Below are 19747 nucleotides of genomic sequence, written 5' to 3'. Positions count from 1 at the left end.
GGAGCTTCCAACAAAAGTGTAACAATTGTGACCAAATGGTCTCCTGTGCCCAACAGCTTCCACTATAATTTCCATGCAACAGGCCCGCGAGTTCGAAGAGATTCCAAATACATTGTGATTTAAAACAGAGCTGCAAAACTCAAAGAATGTCCCGAAGAACGCATTCGAACAGACCCCCTCACATCCATCAATGAATCAAATATTAAAATGTAGCCGAGGAGGTTCAGGAGTCTGTGACATCGACGCCTTCAGCACGGCCTCTTCCTATTGGAGGTTCGGCGCGTCACGGCGCGGGCGGACGGGGATGAGCTCCCCATGAGGCTGAAGGATCCGCCTCGCAGCGTGCCGAGTCATCGGGCGCGTGTTGTTGCTAGGGGCGTGCACCACCAAATATCGCACTTCTTTCTTCAAACCTGGAAGACGGTGTGTTTGGAGACAGCTGCCCCGGCCGCCAGCCGAGATGCGCCCAGAGCCGCCTGCCTCCTGCCGCAGTGGGCATAAACTGATGGACGCCTCATCCCGGGTTCACCACAGATGCAAGCAAGTGTAGGCGGCTTAAAGGAACGCCGCCGAACAGACACTTCTCGGAGCTTATTTCGATTTTTATTCCCACGGAATATCTGCAGTTTGTTGGCATCGATCGGAGTGTTTACAGAAAAAGCTGCGTGCGCTTTCGGTCAGCCCGTGATGCGTTTCAGGGGGGATTAATGCGCAGCGCAGCCGACACATCCTGGCCTGTCCACAGAGGCCAGTGATCTAACTGCAGAACGCGCCAGGCGTTTACGTTTTTCAAGCTTATGCAACGTGTAGGACATTGTTTCCGTGAGCTCGTAGGCTGGCCTGGCAATGACATCAGATTTAACTTGAACGGCAGTATTGCAGCACGGAGGATTGGGGCGTGATGAAGTGCCCGAGAGCCAAGCGCGCATCCTCCGAGCTGGACATTTTGTGGTGATGTTCGCTGTTCCGAACAGTCCCAGGCAAGTGAGGCCATTCATCTGCAGCTGGAGAACTGCGTCACTGGCCGTGCGTGTTGCAGGTAGGCAGCAAAGTCTCCCACCAGCAGCGGGAGAGCATCACCACCACCGACACCACCATCGTCATCGTCGCTACGCAATGTCGCCGGTGGATGCTTAAGGTACCGGGATGGATTCAGTGGACGATTCGAGGAAAGATCCACAGCTGGGATCCGCGTTTTCATCGGCGCCCAATTTAGACGCGGACATTAACGCCAACGAGCGCAGGTTTGTGTACGAGAACGGCACAGACCACAATGTCAACATCCAGAACGCAGCCCTGCGGGGGGCGAGTGACCCCAGCGCCTACCCGAACTATCACGGGCTCGTGCGCCAGAGGTTCATCCGGCGACGTTTTGTGGACTCCGAGGAGCAGTCGGTGGAGATGCCGGAGTGTGTCACTAGCAGCCCGGTGCTCAACATCGATTTACGGACCATCGTCGACCGCAGCCGCACGCGGGTCCGACTCGGCCTGGGGGAGACCTCCAGCATGGAGAGCCAGGTGGGGCTGAAGGACAGCGCCACCGAGAGCCTGAGCGCCGACGAGGAGAAAGGGGATAGAAGAGAGCAGAAGGCAGAGGTCGTGTCCTCGGACGTCACAGGTAAAGCAGGAAGCGACGAAAACGAAGAGGAGCCAGGGATGAAGGCCGTGTCCACATCACCCGGGGGACGCTTCCTTAAGTTCGATATTGAACTGGGAAGGGGATCCTTCAAGACCGTCTATAAAGGCCTGGACACGGACACCTGGGTGGAAGTTGCTTGGTGCGAACTCCAGGTGGGTTCGAAATCACCCCAGCACGTCACATGACGTCACACACAATTGGTTGGCCAAAATATGGTCCTCAAAACTATATAGTTTCAGGTGGAGACAGTGATCCTACTTCTCTGGTCATCAAAAGTCACCAACCATAACAGAATCAGGCTTGTTCATTAGCCTCATTCCCCCTTGGGTTTCTCACACAGGACAGATTAAAACAGTTTATATATAAATTATGATGATATCAGAGTCCGCTCCAGTACGGGTGTGTGTGTCTGTGTGTGTGTGTGAGTGACATTTTAACATAGTGGCGACAAATGCATTATCATTGATTATTATTTGCAAATTTCTTTTATCCATATCATGTCGCCCGGCGGAGGCTGTGTGGGACAGTTTATGATGTCACACTCATGAAGATGATAATAAAAGGCAGAAAAGGGTGGGGTAAAGTTTGGCCCTCTCTCTACTCCTGCGATGACAGAGCTTCACTCAGATGACGCCCAGTGTGGGGGTGTTATAGTAGGCTAAGTCTGTTGGCACTTTTAGAATCCAGAATCAACTGTGAAGCATTTTCTGAGCGACCCATGAGCATTGACCAAGCTCCACGATGATGCGTTCCCGTTTATTTCATTTTAATTAAGCCACGGTTTGCAGAATTTAGTATTCAAACAAAAACTAAAAGGGTTGTTTTTTTGGCCACGCCATGAAATACAAAAGTGTTCTTTAAGGATGGCGCACATGATGTTATCGTGTCCTTGCACCCATCACCTGACGGCTGCAGGCAATGGCACAAACCCAGGATTTGGTTAGGATAAGCAGAAAGACAGCTTTAAAAAAGGTGGAGCTGTGTAATCCATAACCATGGCAACATGTTATTTTAACAAACTTTAGTTTGTTTAATGGGTTTAAGTTGACGTCACTGACGAAAACTGGCTCTGAGGCCTGGGTTTGTGTGATAACTGCTTCAGCACTCAGGCTTTTCACGCCTTTCACCTTTCTGCTCCTGCACAATCCAGACTGAAGCTGATAGTAGTAAAATCACGATTAAGGCTTTAAATGAATATGCAACATAGCTTTTTGTTTATTTATGTATTTTTTGATTTGCTTACTGAACTTTTGTCATTAATACATGTGTATAATATATTTTGACATCGAATCTGTCTCATTAAATATGTGTCATAGCAAGCTTGTGCAGCAAAGCTAGCATGTTTGTGTGGCGGCTTAAACCATCCTGTCCCCAGAGCGGATTCAGAGAAATGCCAAAAGATGGAGAGCAGCACAGGGAGACCTGAATATTGCCATTTTGGAACGGCTAAAAACTGGTGTGGTATTAAAACCACTAAGTGTGGAGCCTGAAAAGTGCTGATGCAGCTCTGGGAGACTGGAGGGAGGCTGGATGAAGCTCAGGACACTGTGTGGGATCTGTAGCAGATGAGGGGCTCAGTTTCAATTAAATGCATAAATGTGTCTCAGGAAGTCTATTAGATTCCGTTTCTTCCCTCCACTTATTAATTTTATTTTTTTTTTTACATACGATGAAGTCTCAGCGAAGTGTGAGCCTGTAGTGGAGGAGCCACACCCTGCTCACATCCTGCCTCAGCAATAATTAACAATCTGTACATGCAGCGTCTCAGAAGACACGAGATAGGAGACAGAGAGGAGACAGAGTGCTTAAAAATCTGTATCACCCAGGCAGCGAGAGCTTGTGGACCCTGGGCAGCGGTAATGTTAGACTGCGCCGGTGCAGATCACCACGTACGAAATGTGATTCCCGGCATCTGTCAATAATGAGTCCAGAGAGATGAGCAGAAGGTTAATGTGTTCGTTCGGAACGCACACTCGTCGTTACAGTTCAATCTTCACGTCCAGACAGTCAGAGAGGAGTTTGGAGGTCACGTAACATCTGCTGAATCATGAGGGATCAGCGGAGCGAAACGATACTAAAGAGATGGACAAAATGATCAAAACTCTGAATATCAAACACAATAAGACAGTTTTTTAATGTGACCTCATTTGAGCCGGCATAAAGAAGCCTTACTGGGCTTACTGGGTTTCATCCTGACTGGGCCTTTGTTGCTTCCTTTTTTACAAACTGATGTGAATTCAGTGGTTATTTATCTGCCTCTGAGCCACCAGATCACGCCAAATCAGGCCTCAGAGAGCGGTAGGGATTCACTCAGCTGTTTGGTGTTTTACACCTGTGTTTTATACACAGATCTGATGTAAGGAGTGCGTGCACGGACCCTCATGTTCTACCAGTCAAAATACCAAAGCTGTGTTCACTCCAAACAAGAGTCACAGGCACAGTTACGCCACTGAAACCGTCGAAATTCACCCAAAATGTGTTTTATCGCCTCAATTTGCACTGAGGATAATCTTAATTCAGCCCCGCCCTCCGTTCCCAACACGCTTCACACCTTGTCCTCGCCTTTGTTGCAGGAGCGGAAACTGTCCAAGGCAGAGAGGCAGCGGTTCAAAGAAGAAGCCGAGATGCTGAAAGCGCTGCAGCACCCCAATATCGTGCGATTTTACGACTTTTGGGAGTCGCCGCTGAAGGGGAAGAAGTGCATCGTTCTGGTTACGGAGCTCATGACCTCAGGGACGCTGAAAACGTGGGTCCATTTTTTAACACAGGCTCGTTGTCGACATTTAATCTATCGCCATTAGACGCATTAGTAGCCTTTTATATCAACCACAATTGGCTGGTGCCTCTACAGTAAATCTAATGTTAGACTGTGATAGAGACTTATTGCAAAACACAAAACCCAAGCTAATCTTTTCATGCGGTCAGTAGATTGAGTTGACATTACAAAAATCATTGGACATTGTGCGATTATTGGCACCAAACATTGACATTTACTCAGTCATGGTGTACTCATGCTCTCGCAGGTATCTGAAGCGTTTCAAGGTGATGAAGCCCAAAGTTCTGAGAAGCTGGTGCAGGCAGATTCTCAAAGGCCTCCACTTTCTCCACACACGGACTCCCCCGATCATCCACAGAGACCTCAAGTGTGACAACATCTTCATCACTGGTCCCACCGGTTCGGTCAAAATCGGAGACCTGGGCCTGGCGACGCTGAAGAGAACCTCATTTGCCAAAAGCGTCATTGGTTAGATGTCAGCTAGTGAGCTGTACTTTTAACAGAACGGAGCACATTTTGAATTTCATCGCCGCACTTGGCTTCATTCTTCCAGGTACGCCAGAGTTTATGGCCCCGGAGATGTATGAGGAGCATTACGATGAGTCTGTGGACGTCTACGCGTTTGGGATGTGCATGCTTGAGATGGCCACCTCCGAGTACCCTTATTCTGAGTGTCAAAACGCTGCCCAGATCTATCGAAAAGTCACCAGTGTGAGTTGAGACACAACACAGTTAAAGTTTGCTCGTAATGTCTGTTGCCGTGTGATGAGACGATGCTTGCACACTACTGTTGACTTCTAAACTATGGCTTATGTTAGCATTAGCATATACTAAAAAATGAGCAGCTTAAGGCTGAAACTTAAATTGGTCATTGCACCTTATTTCTTCAGTGATTATATATGTGGTCTCAATCAGTTTACTCTTTGAGCAGTCATAGGTGTCACTAAATTTTCGTCGCTATGTAATTCTTTTGTCTAACGATGCTGTTTTCATTTGTAATGCTCACCGACCGGTTGGTTTATCTTACAGGGAGTGAAACCCGCAAGCTACAGTAAAGTCAGTGATCCAGAGATTAAAGAAATAATTGGGGAATGCATCTGTCACAGGTGGGAAGAACGGTAAGTGGATTTTCTGTGCAGGAAACACCTCTGTTAAATAGGTAGAGGTTATCCTCACTGCGCTGTTATGTGTCTGCTCCTGCCGTGTGACGTTAATACCGGTATTTGTCTCTGGACCTGTTGATGTTTCTGTCTGCTGTGCATCATTAGGTCTGTTGTAACCTTTGCAAGACATCTCTGTGCGTTTCCTTCAGGTACTCCATCAAGGACCTCTTGAATCACGCATTCTTCGCCGAGGATACAGGCGTGAGGGTGGAGCTCAATGAAGAAGATGATGGGAAGAAGTCCTCCATTGCTCTTAAGTTGTGGGTTGAAGAGCCTAAAAAGCTGAAGGGGAAGTATAAGGACTCCGGCGCCATTGAGTTTAGCTTTGACCTTCTGACCGAAGTCCCAGAGGTGGTTGCCCAGGAAATGGTAAATATGAAGAGTTTGAGGGGGATCTTTTTAAACAATGCAAGGAGGGGGAAAAGTAAATGAGACAGAGATGTCTGCAGATAATGTTCTCCACCTGTTAGATATCCGACAAACAGTATGGACACTTCAGATGCCGAGTTACATAGCAGAACTGAATTTGCCAGTGTAATGTGACTGCGTGCGTGTTACCAGTCATGTCTGCGTGTTGATGCATGTCGATTGCTTTATTGATTGAAACCAGAGCAACCTGCCTCCTTATCAGCTCAAGTTTCAAAACATCTCTCCCGGGTCCTGTAGGTAGAGTCGGGTTTTTTCCTGGACTGTGACATCAAGATACTTGGGAAGTCCATTCGGGATCGCGTGGCTCTCATCAAGTGGAGGCGGGAGCGAAAAGTCCTGTCAGGAAACAGCGAGGCACCCGAGAAGAAGACGCACCACGACCTGCTGCGGGTACCCGGCGGAGCTGCACTGCAGCCGGCAAAAGTGACCTCAGAATGCGAAGATCAGGAGATGGGGCAGCAGAGCCTTCTCTGCAGGGTGCCCACCACCACCTCTACCACATGTAAGACCCCAGAACTCCTGTTTGTTATTCAGCCCCTCACAGGAACTGACCCAGATAAAAACAAGCGGTATCTGTTAATGCATGAGACATTTACATAAAGGACGACTGCAACATCTGAGTCATCACCCACCTTAAGAATTCTAATCCACGTGTCCCCCAGTGTCCGTCCTTCCTTTCAGACAACTATCCCGGTGAATCATCATCTTTTATTACTCCTTTTTTCTTTTACAGCTGACAGCAGCATTAGCGCTGCCGTGCAATTAGATGAGTTCAGCAATCAGCAAAATGGCAACTACCAGACACACCCAGAGCCCCTTCCTGCTGTTCGGGTGATCTACAGCCCTCCCGCCCTGGTTGAGCCCCAAATGCCCCAGGGGCTCAACCAGCCACTCACAGCACCAGCCCCAGAAGGAAACTACACGCAAGCATCCACGCAGTCACAGGAGGGCGTCCACCAGCAAACTGCCGCTCGTCTCCAACCTGGCACCTACCAACAAGCAGACGCACAGAAGCAACCCTATCAGTCTCAAACGGTGGGTCAAGCTTTTCTTTGGTTACACAGCCAGCTTTTCACTTTGCTTTTTGGTTACTTTTTTCTAAAACAAATAATGACGACTATCCTTGTTTTTGATCAGCATCACTACAGTCACCCCCTTGTAGGCAACACGCCGCTGTCTAGGAGCCCAGCATGTGTCAGGCATGGAAGTGCCTCCCTGGTTGAAATGTTAAAATATGGGAAGCTCTCCCAAACTGAGACAAGGAGTCCACGCTCCAGTCCATGTCTGTTACAAGATGTGGCTTCACAAAACAGCACTAACCATGCAAACTACCCGTCCTACCACTCTCATCTGACTAAGCCATTTCCATCTTGCACCTTGCCCCCAAATCAACGTCTTAGTCATGACTCAAGAACACGTTTGATGTCACCTCCTCATCCTCTGACTTTACAGCGTCCCACAGAGCTGTGCTTAAGTGCCCCGAGCAGCCCGCCGTCACGGCAACACTGCGAGACTTGCAGGTCTGTTCTCCTGAACAACGCGCCGAGGACGGGCAGACCGCGGGGAAACACGTGCATTCCCGCTTTCTCCTCATCCTCTCAGCTTGCTTCAGTCTCTAGGCCACATTCCTCCACATCTCCTAATCTGGTTAGGTCTCCTCCGTCCCACCATTCCTGCTCACCTTCTCCAACATCAAACACTCAAACAAATTTTGTGAATTCTCCGTCCTCGCAAGCTCCGCCCCTGTGGAGTTTATATGACAGTGGAGACCTCAACCTTCTCAACCAGCGTCTCCATCACATCCTCAATTACAGGACCAGTTCCCCCAACCTCTGTGCTTATAACCCAGGGAGCAGCCAAGGGGATATTGGAAGTTGTGCCTCCACAATTCATGACAATAGACACAGAAGTCAGAGCATGAATGTCCCCTTGTTCTTCAGCCCAAGTCAGGACAGGAGATCGCTGTCACCGTGTGACACTGAAGGAAGACCAAGTCCTCTGGTAGGTTAGAGAAGGAGGCTTCTGTCTTTGGGCTGAATCTTGCCACCTCCCGCATCTCTTATAATTCCTGTTGTCCAGCTGTTTCTTCTTTCACTTTTCCGCAATGGTAGCACAAGCAGCCCAACACTTCCCTCATCTTCTCCATAATCCACATTAATCACCTTTTTAAAAATTCTCTGGGTTGTAGCATGGCAGAATACTAAATCATGCTGAAATGGTAAATCTAAGTGTGGCTACTAATCAAAATTTTGCGATTCACGTTGACTCTATTAGCAACCTGCTTGACAAGCCTTTTAATAATGCATTATCAAAACATCTTGGTGATCCTCAAGGTGATCTTTATGCCTTTTGTGTGTCCGGTAGACGCTCTCTGCTCCGGCTACACCAGCAGCTAATGTGCACCAGATGAAGCAGACTGCACAGAGTTTCCCGGCTGGAGCCCCCACCCTGCAGCCCCCCTTTACAGGCCAACAAATCAATGAGCAGGTACTGCAAGTATGCATTAGCAACCACTTGAAATATTGTAAATGTGTATTGTTGTATTCTCATGGCCCAACACACTAAACTGAAAAACAAAAAAAGTTAATTTGTTGAACATTCAGTGCCAAATAAGCATGCTATACTTAACACACATACATACCTTGGGGGGGGGGGGGACAATAAGTTTATCAACAATTTAACACAATTTAGTTAATGTATTCTAGTTCGTCACCATCTATTGTATACGTGTGTGTATGTTAAGTGCTTCTTTATGTGGTTTGTTTTCCTTCCAATTTGTTTCTTCCCTTTAGTGCCATTTCCAACCAGCTGTTGTCTGGCCTCAGGTAGAGCCATCGTCTTTTAGAGTTTACTAGCACACAACTCACACTAAACAACCAAAGGCCATTGTAGATAATGTTCTTCACAGCTCCCATATTGGCAGCCCCCGCCACCTCTGCCTAGGTTTTGTTTCAATCACAAAACACACATTTGATTTTGTGCCTTAGCCATCACCTGCTGATGCACTCGCATCCCACCTGAGTCCTCCAGAGATATCCGCCGGTTTTTGCGCTACGTCCCCGCTCCTGTCCCTGCAGATCAGCGCACAGGTGTGTTTGGGCGGTGAATTGGATCCAGGGCCCAGTCTTGAGTAGACGGCCTGTTTGTAGATTGTAGCTGTCAGTTGGTCGTCTCTGTTCATTTTCTTTGTCATTTTCCCTTTTCTCTCAGTTTCATACCACATCACCTCCTTTCGCCACAGCGGGGGACAGCAAACCTCCCCCTTTCCGTCGAACCCCTTTGCCACATAACTACAACAGCAGCTGTCCTTCCGCATTTAACTCCAACTACTCACCTTCACCACACCACCCGTCCCTACCTGTAACTCCTCATCCCACATTCCCCCCTACGCCCGCACTCAGCACTCCTCTGCACGTGCCCTGTGTGCACCTCCCAATCACACCTCTCGCTGTGGCCAGGTCCCTTACGGGCCCGCCGCAGCAAGGCGCTCCACACATTTCCCAGCCGAACCTTTGCACTTTCCATATCACCCATCCACGAACTCTCTCCCAGGTGCAATCCACCTCATACCCTGCCCCCCACCCTGAGCAGGAACTGGCTGAGCCTGTCCAGGTGAATATGTGACTCAGTTGTGCCTGTAATGATGGGGTCATGGGAAATCTGTAGTGCTGTTGTGTGTCAACTGTCAAAGTCAGACATGTGACCTCCATGCAGGTCACATGTCTGGGGCGATACAGACCATAAATAAAGATGGACAAACGTGAACTAAAAACACATTAATCACCCACTGGTGGGGAAACATTTTGATGATCGCACTATTTGAATTTATGCAGGGCTTTTCAAAAACCCAGTTCACGGCAGGTTGCAGCAAACTTCACTGCGGTTTGTCATTTTGGTGTTTAGGTGTCGAGTTTCTTATCAGGTTGGTTTGGATTTCATATTAAAGGACAACTTCAGTATATGCTGGGGAGAAATGAACCCATTTGACTGCCAGCTCTGCTTGCAGTTGGTTTCACAACAGGAGCTAGTGCCAACACATTGTCCATATTTATTTCTGACAGTGGTTTGGCGACGTGCAGTGCAGTCAGACAGTTTTCGCTTTTTCCACATTTTGCTAAGGAAAAAAATAACCTGGGATCAATCCACACTTAATAATTGATACTGACAATGTGAAGACAGAATTTTAGATAATATTTTTTTACTCATTTAAAAAACTGTGTGTGTGTTCAGACCCTTTCCTTATAACTTAATTAAAGCAAGCACCACCTTCACTCTTTGTGGGTAGAATACCACAAGCTTTGTGGACCTGGGTTTGAGGATTCTTCCATTCTCCTCTGCAGATCCTCTCATCGACTGGGGCGTCATTTTCAAATCTCTAGAGATGTTCGATGGGGTTTAAGTCAAGGCTACTTAAGGACTTGACTTGTGTTTAAGGTCACTGTCCTTTTGAAATGTGAACCATTGGCTCAGGCTGAGGTCCTGAGCAGCCTGGATCAGGTTTTCATTTGCTCTATTGAGCTTTTCCCCAACCCTGACCGGTCTCCCAGTAGCTTTAAAACACCCCATCAGCACGATGCTGCCCCCCCCCCCACACACACACACACACTTTAGAATCCTGATGGTATTGTGGTGGTGATAAACAGAATGAAGGTGAAAAAGTTTAATTTGGGTTTCATCAGAAAAAAAGTTCAAGAACTTCCAGACTGCGCTGTATAAAGTGAGTGAAGACATTTTCAAAGCTGATCAGATTCCTAATTGAGATTTTTTTTTTCCAGGTGACTCCACCACAGGGGAATTATGGAGAGATTCCCATTTTGGCACCAGTCCAGCCTGTTTTGCCTACTCTCCCAACTGGCCCCTGGGGAAGTAAACTAGATGCGGACGCAAATGCATCGGGTGTCGGCTTCCTCGCACCCCCCACAGATGTAGCTCCAGTCCGCTCACCAGTCTCTGTTTCAGTCCCAGCACAAATCCAAACGCCAGTTCCAGTATCAGCACAAGCAGCAGCTGTTCCCGACCCTTCGTCTTCATCCCTTATTAATGCCCGAACCGGTATCCCAGTAGTTCCAATTCCTGGACAAGCTCTTGCTAAAGTAGCTTTTGAACCTCCAAAACTCTCATCCACAACTTCAGACACACCTTCTACAATCAGTGACACCAAAGCGGTTGGTCAGTCTGCTGCCGCTTCAGTCCCAGCTCCAGTTCAGTCCCAGGTCCAACCGGTTGCGGCCCAGTGTCCATCAGGCCCAGCTGGCATTCAGGCAACACCTCCTGAATGTGCCAGCTGGACCACAAGTCATCAACAGCTTGAATCCGCGCCTGCCTCCATCAGCCTTCACCATGAACCCTGTATAGAGGTAGGAATGAAAACAGACCAAACCAGTTTAAATAGGCTATGGTTGTGGTTAGTCAGGGCACAAAATAAACACATCTGTACAAAAATGTCCTTCACATTTAATTTGCCTTTACACAAAGTCATCGCAAATCTTCACTTACCACCTAATATTGGTGTATCGGGCCTTGACTTTTAGTGAATGATGCATAAAGCCAAGCTAAATGTTTTATCTGTCTTCAGGATGTGTTTCAGGACAAACCAGTGTGCATTCCCAGTTATACCTACGACAGGTGGGTGTCACGTTTTCACCGGCTTAAGCTTATATACGAGTTTGTTACAACACAAAGGTGATTAAATGATTTTGTTTTTTCCGCAGTCTCAACTCTGATGTGGCCTCAGGAAAGGAAACGAGCGACGGCTACGAAAGCCTGCCAAGTGGTGGAAAGGGGGACGGAAAACCACGGAAACATCATCGCAAGTCTGCACGCACACGTTCCCGGCAAGAAAAGACCAGCAAGCCCAAACTGAGCATGCTCAATGTGAGTTGTGATGAAACCCTCAAAAAAGGACAACCTTGTGCGGTGTTTGTGATTGGTGAAATGTCACATTGTCGCTGCAGGTTTGCAACACTGGCGATAAAATGGTTGAATGCCGACTGGAAACTCACAACCACAAAATGGTGACATTTAAATTTGATCTGGATGGAGACGCTCCAGAGGAAATTGCTACTTACATGGTTAGTCAAGCCTGAAAGGAAAGGCTGTCGCCATGGAACGGCTCTATTCAACATTTAAAAATTGTATTTGCACAGGTAGACAATGGATTTATCCTGCTGTTAGAGAAGGAGATCTTCATCGACCAGCTAAAGGACATTGTGGATAAAGCAGAGGATGTGCTGAATGAAGACATAGAGGGTGAAAGGAATTCCACGCTAACTTGTAGCTCGCAACAAGGCCAAATTTCTGACGGGTTGGTCGGAGAGGTAAGAGTGTGTGGTGTGTAATCAGGAATTAAATCCATGTAGCCGTGTGACGGTCTGCAAATTAGATTGAAGAGTACATTACTGAATCTGTCCTCTTCCAGAGTCATCAATGTGGACTCCCTCAGCCTGTCTACCAGCAAAACGGTAAAACTGTCTTTCAGAGGTATGTCCAGCCATCTAGCAAATGTCCATGGTCAGAAAGTTTTGTCTTTTAGTTCTTCATACAGGAAAGAGATGGTTCATAATATGTCCAGTAGAGGAGACGCCAACATCAAGCCAGGAGATCCCATCTGATAGCACGGCGACACAGTCACCGAGCAGCTCAGCTGCCACCCAGCCTGCTGACAGCGGCACGTCCAGGCCAGCTGCATCCAGAGGTGGTGTTTCAAACCAATCATTCAAATAAAACTCAGCTTATGGATCCATTCGATTAAATTTTGTGCATTTCCTGCAGCGGAAGAGGGTTCGTCCTCCACAATGTCCGGCGGAAGTGGAGGCTTCACTTACGATGTGTATGGATTCTGCAGCCCCCCCATAATGTCGAACGTGGACCCTCTCCTCTTAGCTGTTCTGTCCCCCCCTGTGTCCGCTCCCCCAACCCTTCAGTCAGTGTCTTCAGCTGAGTCTCCTGGCAACCTGCTGCAGCCCAGTGTCCATCAGGCCCAGCCAGTCAAAGCTCAGACTCTGCCCCCGTCTTCTCCCCATACGTCCTTGCCCCTTGATGAGTCAGAAGGGTCCCCGTTGGGCTCCATCTCTCACATTCACACAACACAGCAGATGTCCAGCGTGACGTGTCCAGTTTCTTTGGCTGATGAGGTGCCCTGTTGCCCTCTAGTCATGCCCTTGTCTCTGGATGTCAGTGGTTCTCAGGGTGGGTCTCCTCTCACTCCTCTTCCTGTACAGGATACAGGCATGCCTAAAGACCCTCTGGTGGTCTCTTATGCACCGGCAACCAGGAGTGAGCGCCCACAGCAGCCTGTGGTGCTGCACCAGCCTTTTTCCAGTGTGGGAGGAGCCAAGGTGCCCTCGCTGCCCCAGAGCCCAGCACCATCCCAGCATGTTGCAGGGCCAGGCGAGTCTGATGGTGAAGGTCGGCTGGGTCGAGGCAGCTTTGTAGACAGCACCATAAAAACGCTGGATGAGAAGCTGAGGAATTTACTGTACCAGGAATACGCCCCCATGTATCCATCAGGCAGTGCTGCAGAGACGCCCGGTTCAGGCACAGAGTACATCCAGTCTCCTCCTGGCCCAGAGAGCGCCACGGGGGGGTCTGGAAACAGCACACCCGGACCAATGGGGGAGGGACGCTTCAGGACAGGAGAACAGCTGGTATGATCATTAATATTTTATGATATAGCAAAGGTTTATCAGCTAATTTAATTTATTTAATCAAAATGAAACAATGAGCTATTCTAGAAAGTGAATGACTGAAACACTGGTTTATAACCATGACAAAAGACACCACACATCACTATTACAGGTGAGACCACAGTATGTGTGCCTGTTGTTGTCCTGCTCAAGGGCACTAATCCTTCACTAAATACAATAACAGAGTAGCAAAGTCAATCCAAGGAGTTAGCAGAACTTAAAGCAGCAGAAATATTCTGTGAATCATGGCTCTACCTCTGTTTTTCACTCGTTAGCCTCAGATTCCAGAGAGAATGGATAGTTTGAGCACCCTGAGCGACTCTGCTGTGTGTGGTACGTACAGCAGGCACCAATTAATCTCTCCACAATGGTGTTGACGTGTCTGACATCTCTCACAAAAATTAGAAACGCTAAATGCGATGGTGTTTGTATTTTTGCAGCTTCCCTGTCGAGAAGACATGTGCCTCATTCTGCCTCCTGCTCTGGAACAAGAGGTCGATTTAAGGTACCAAAAAAAAAGCTGAAAGGTTCAAGGACAGAATATGTTGTTACGGGAACAGTTACTGAGATCTGGTCTTCGCTGACTTCGACAGATAATCGCCGTTCCTCCTGAAGTAGCCAACAGACGAGATGTGAAGCAGAGGAGCTGGAGCAGCGCCGCTTCCACGCCACATCCTGGAGGTCACAGTACCGAGCACGTCCAGATAGAAGCCATGGCCACTTCCTCCACGATTGGCCGTTTCTCAGTCGTGAGCGCCGAAGATGACATTACACAGAGGACGCGCTGCAGCCGTTACTCCGCTCCCCCTGACTTCTACCTGGATACTCCTCCCTCCATGGCCAAGCGGGGGTCCGTGTCGCACACCCTGACGTCCCCCTCTGTCCCCACGGATATCACGGTGCACGGCCGTTCCCTCTCCTCGGACTCTGGTGCCGAGAGCAGCCCAGTGAAGCTGGCTCCAGCCACGCCATCCAAACGCACCCGCACGGAACGCAGAGGAAGTGACCTCATGAAAAGGGCGGTGGCCTTCCTCCGGCGCTCGGGACGCAGCAGCAGTTTACAGAGCTCCGACTCCCCGGGTAGACACGGAGGCATGTACGGGTCGGCGTACGCCAGCAGTGATAATGATTCTGAAATTGAGGATTCTGACATGAAGAGGGAGCTACAGAGACTCAGGGAGAAGTAAGCAGAGCTTGTAAAATTAAGATGGACACTGGATGGTGGCGTGGCATATAATACCACCTCGGACTGGTTTCATCCTCTGCAGCCACAGCCTGTAGTGTTGTCGAGAAAACAATAATTCAGTTTTTTCATGTGGAGAATAACGGCTTGATTGTCCGTTACCTCATCTTGCCACCAGAGGGCGACTATGAGTTCACCCTAGGGAGCACTCCCGTTATGTAGCTTCATAAATGATCTCTTATTTATTTATATCAATCGCTGCTGTCATTTACCTGATACACCATTGTTTTATATTTTTGTATTCTTTCAGGCACCTGCGGGAGATTTCAGAGCTGCAGGCTCATCAGAGAGGGGAAGTGGAGCTGCTCTATCGCCGCCTCGGCAAAGCGCCTCCCCAAGGCCTGGGTCTCTCACCTGTCTCACCGCACACCTGCCCCAGGAAAAGGTCAAACAAGCACAAACTGAAGCCCAGCAAGCTTCTCAGCCCCCTGGTTCAACAATTTAAGAATGTCAAAACCAGAAGCAGTGACTCCAGCAGATCCAGTGTGTGCTTTTGTGAAAATCGCCGCAAATTTCTGGCGCCAGCAACCAGTGAGGCCTTTTAATACTTGTGTTTGTGTTCAGGTGCTGCACCCGCAGGTGAGCCCACGGTGAGTTTAAACGGCTCTCCAGCCAAAGGGTCTTTCCACACTCACAGTCGGGCACGGTCATGCACCACCCACCTTCCCAGCACCACTTCAGGTCCAGTGCAAACACAGCAGCCCTGCTCCCTCAAAGGTTCTTTATCATCAGATAATATTTACGCTGGACTACAGGGGGACGTCACCGGCACACAACCTGGACAAGGTATCCACCAGATACCTACCGAGCAGCCATTCTACTAGTAGATGGCAAACATCACCAGAGAATGAAATGAGAGCTGTTCTGTTTTCTTTAATGGGGAGGGAAATGATAGATTTCTGTTTTCTTACACTGGTGTTTTTTTTTGTTTTTTTTTCCCCTCTTTGATTATACTTCTCTACAGGCTGGTCTAATTACCCTCAAACATCTGAGAGAGTGACCTATAAATCCAGTAGCAAGCCAAGAGCTAGATTTCTCAGTGGGCCTGTGTCTTTGTCTATCTGTTTGTATCTCCTCCATATCCTCTGCTCTACTTTAAGCTCACTGGCTTCATTTGTTCTGTCTTTGCCAAATGATTTGGCAACATTGCTTGGCCTCATCTTTGCTTTGTTTTGTGTTTTAATTGCACTGATATACAGTAGCACCCCCCCCCCCCCCCCCCCCCCCGTCGAAGCTTGAAACAATTAAAAAGGATCAAGAGATGATATTTAAGGATAATATCATAATCTGGCCTATTTTTTTTTTTAAGGCTGCTGCCTTGTTTTAATTCCCAGTTCAGAGTTTTTAGCCACCTTGCATCATCAGGCGGCGATAAGCTGCATGGCAATTACAGCTAAACCTGCTTTAAACTCCCCGATCCACTTAACACGTGTCTGCCACTGGCTTAAGCACTGCACTAAGGTATTGCACGACTTTGCTGATTAAGTGCATCTGGCTGCTTTCCTAGTTATATTTTTGTTTCATGGCTGTGCAATTTCACACTGCATCTTGTTTTTTGGACTTTCACAAAGCTTATGAGAAATATTAAGTCTTTAATCTCATGTCTTCAATCTCATTATTTCTTTTATTTTTTTTGCAGGGTCAACTCTGAAGCGACTCTGTCTTGGCAAAGAGCGCGGCAGCAGTATGTGGAATTACAATACCATCAAAAATATTAACTATGGTGGAACACTGACTGCATGTGTGTCTGCTCAGGGTCTGGAGCTGGGCCAGGGGCTTTTGGTCAACCAACGCAGCCACCTGGCAGTGCCACACCGTCTTCTCATCAGCCAGTGATGGGACTGGCTCAAGCTCAGGCCAATAACAGCAACAACAAAACAGGTGTGTACAGCGGCGCATCCAGCAGCGTCAGTGAATACAGCCTACCGGAAGATCTGCACCGGCTGATGGAGGATTGGGCCCAGGAGATTTTGATTGTCACCCAGAGGCCGCGCAGCAACTCGCTGAGCATCAGCAGGCAGGAACTTTGGGACCAGGTTGTGCCACAAACACACAGACGACTGACGGGCGATTCAGAGGTGCGTGTCATGACATTCACCTTTCAAATGCATGAAAAATAAACAACAGTCATAGATGATAGGGGTGGATGGCTACATGCATGCAGTTGATCTAAAGCAGCTAGTTTGTGTTACACTCAAATAAAATAATTTTAAGTGTTAATCGGTCTTTAATTAAAAACCTGCATGTAGCTGAAGCACTGGACGTTACACTGCTACCGAAATCCAGTCATTACCTCCAGATTCTACCTGTAGATCACACAGTCGGTGTATTTACCGGAATAATTGTTTGTACTGTATAAATCCAGTTACTAATTAGTGTTTGCCTGTTATGTAACCTTAAGGCATCATCACTGGCAGCACTAGGTCCACAGGCCTGCGCTCTTCCCCTGTTGCAACATGACCACTTTGGCTCAACAGTGGCAGCCATCCCCTCCTCAGGGCCCCAGCCGTGTTTCCAGCCGCCGTCTGCTGTTACTGCTGCTGCATTCAGGGCCCTGTCATCACCTCTCTCTGTCACCCAGGGTCACAGGTTCCTTCCCTCCCTTCCAGCGCAACATTTGGCCTTTCCTACCCAGGACGCTGCATCATATCAGCCGGGCAACCGCAAAACAAGGACGCTTTAATTTGAGAAGCACTTTGTCTTCCAAATGCAGTACCAAAAAAAAAAAGAAGTTCATATGTTCATATTGTATCTTGTATATACATTGAAGGAGCATGAACTTAACCATATGTACATACTCATCTATAGACAGGTGTTTAATTTCCTCTCGCATACCTCATGTCCATACTTAAATGCAGAACAATGGTAATGGTATGCGAAAAGATGTACAATTAGTCCAATCTGGCACAACAGTGCAGCTTTATATCAGTATATGAATCATCAATCCCATCAGATGTATATAATGTACTCTTGATTTATGCTGTGTTTCTATAGACTGAGTTAATATTTGTGTTGGTCATATCAAATCTCTAGAAATGCTGCCGTGTGTATAAACCAGTTCTCATTAGTATGTACATACAGTAGTTCCGTGTCCCGTGTACAGTCCATAGGATGCTGCCACAGACGCACGTTTGCCTGTAGCACCTTATTAGCCACCATCATGTCACTGTGAATATCTGACATCCTGGCCACTTGGAGTGTTTGCTCTCTTAGTCCAAGGATAGTTTGCATTCAACAACTAAGAAATGCTTCCAGCACAAGCGCTTGATATATCCTTAAGAGATTTAAATCAACTTGAACTTTATCTTCAGGTGGATGAAAAAAACAAACCAACCTGTGAGAGTGCCTTCAACTGCAGTTACAATTTTATGAATCACTAGAAGAGCATTTAGAGTCAAAGCGGACGCTAGGTATACATGCTTTCACCTTTTCTGTGATATGAATCACAAACATGGGTTGAAACATTGACTAATTTCCTGATTTCTTGCTCAAAGCCTGCACCACTTCCTGCATGAATGCATTGATATTCTGAATGTGCACAGGTCAAATGTGGGAATGAACACAAGAGCCTGGCACTGGAGCGGAATGACAAGGAGGGCTGGAGGACTCACCGCACGAGTCCAAACTCACAATCATACCTCTTTTAATGCAATCTGTAGCTTTACATATTGTTGCCTTTGTGGTTTTCAAGAGATTAATGTGTAGCGCGTTGTTTGATAATGTTAAAATACCAGAGATACGTAAAGAATGTGAACTCTTGAATGACTTTTTTTTTAAAATGACGCATGGGTTTTCTAAATTATTGTTTAGTTACCAAAAGGTTGATCAAAAAGTTATAGCTTTACATATTATGAATAGAATAATTGAAATTGTTAATGGGACATTAGTCCCCCACCTCACTTCTCATCTCTATTCTGCAAAAGCAAGATTGTGTTGAAGAAGAAGGTCAGTTATAACAAACCACACCAACAGCTCAAATTATTAAACATTAAGGTTTTTTTTGTTGTCCTCCCCATCGATTCAAAGACGTAATTGCACTTTAGCCTGGGTGTGTGATTCCAGGGTGTTTTAGAAAGATTGTCCCAAGTAAGTAGCACAGCCAAAGTGACTCCAGAATATTTCCAAAAGCTTACACCCTCTTTTCGGACCCATGTGAGAAATCTCAACTACAACCTGTTGCTGTGTGTGCTGTGACCTTAAAACCCTTCCATGTTTGCACACCGCTGCGATTTTAAATATTTGTCCTTTAAGGCTTTTCCCTCAGTGAGGTACATTGTTTTTTCTTCTATGCAGCTGTTTACTTTGTGCTTTACTCGGTAACTTCTGTCTCCATGTCTTGCCGATGAACGCCGTGATGTAAACCATGAGAATGCTTCTGCCTGCTTTGCTCCCTGTTTTCCTCATGATTGCTGTACTTTAATAAACGCTGAAGGCAGAAACATAAAACAGTCTCCTTTTTCCCCTCTAGGGTGAAGTCTTAAACTATCACGTGTGTGTGTCTGTGTGTACGTATTTTGTTTCTTTGTTAATGTTGCTTTAAAAAGAGAAAAAGAGGATTTCTTTCTTTCAAAGAGAGTAACAAAGTCCTGTAGTGTGGCTTATCTGGATCCGTAGTGTAAACAGCACAGCTCACGTAAGCAGCCAAACTTTATCCAAACCTCTGATAGAGTGACTGCTTTATTTTTTTCCTCATGTCTGCAATTCCCAACAAAACGGGTGTGCACACGCGTGGGTGTGGTGGCCTTTTGCCACAAGAGGAGTTTGCCCCCAACTATCCCCCCGACCCCCCCGGTCTGTTTGCACGATGTTGTC

General features: G+C 47.4%; 1 protein-coding gene across 4 annotated transcripts; it reads left to right on the top strand.

Annotated features, from left to right (window-relative positions):
- The first annotated feature begins 288 nt into the window (after nucleotides 1-288).
- Nucleotides 289-19381, top strand: wnk2 (WNK lysine deficient protein kinase 2). Of its 4 annotated transcripts, none has more exons than XM_057029905.1 (30): nucleotides 289-1791; nucleotides 4213-4385; nucleotides 4663-4883; nucleotides 4969-5126; nucleotides 5445-5533; nucleotides 5728-5947; nucleotides 6245-6509; nucleotides 6741-7042; nucleotides 7145-8008; nucleotides 8372-8494; nucleotides 8800-8832; nucleotides 8995-9096; nucleotides 9218-9619; nucleotides 10783-11364; nucleotides 11583-11632; nucleotides 11719-11881; nucleotides 11962-12078; nucleotides 12154-12324; nucleotides 12426-12468; nucleotides 12540-12701; nucleotides 12779-13653; nucleotides 13968-14025; nucleotides 14133-14197; nucleotides 14286-14875; nucleotides 15186-15418; nucleotides 15500-15721; nucleotides 15900-15974; nucleotides 16575-16619; nucleotides 16691-17013; nucleotides 17337-19381. In XM_057029905.1, exons 1-30 carry the CDS (start codon nucleotides 1147-1149, stop codon nucleotides 17616-17618), a joined length of 7653 nt encoding a protein of 2550 aa, XP_056885885.1. In that variant the 5' UTR covers nucleotides 289-1146; the 3' UTR covers nucleotides 17619-19381. The 4 variants fall into 4 exon arrangements, with proteins under 4 accessions (XP_056885885.1, XP_056885884.1, XP_056885887.1 ...); XM_057029904.1 differs by having other exon boundaries at nucleotides 15900-15998; XM_057029907.1 differs by lacking the exon at nucleotides 7145-8008 and having other exon boundaries at nucleotides 15900-15998.
- Nucleotides 19382-19747: the final 366 nt, after the last annotated feature.

Source organism: Takifugu flavidus, chromosome 4 (assembly GCF_003711565.1).
Source record: "Takifugu flavidus isolate HTHZ2018 chromosome 4, ASM371156v2, whole genome shotgun sequence".
NCBI lineage: Eukaryota > Metazoa > Chordata > Actinopteri > Tetraodontiformes > Tetraodontidae > Takifugu > Takifugu flavidus.
This window is presented reverse-complemented; position numbering and strand designations above follow the sequence as displayed.

What these genes read in the sequence shown, in the direction of transcription:
- wnk2 (XM_057029904.1), top strand. Translation starts at nt 1,147, where the DNA reads ATGGATTCAGTGGACGATTCGAGGAAAGATCCACAGCTGGGATCCGCG. An exon ending in GCCTGTCTACCAGCAAAACG is followed by an intron (nt 12,469 to 12,539) that starts GTAAAACTGTCT and finishes TTTGTCTTTTAG; the next exon opens with TTCTTCATACAGGAAAGAGA. An exon ending in CGGCACACAACCTGGACAAG is followed by an intron (nt 15,722 to 15,899) that starts GTATCCACCAGA and finishes ACTTCTCTACAG; the next exon opens with GCTGGTCTAATTACCCTCAA.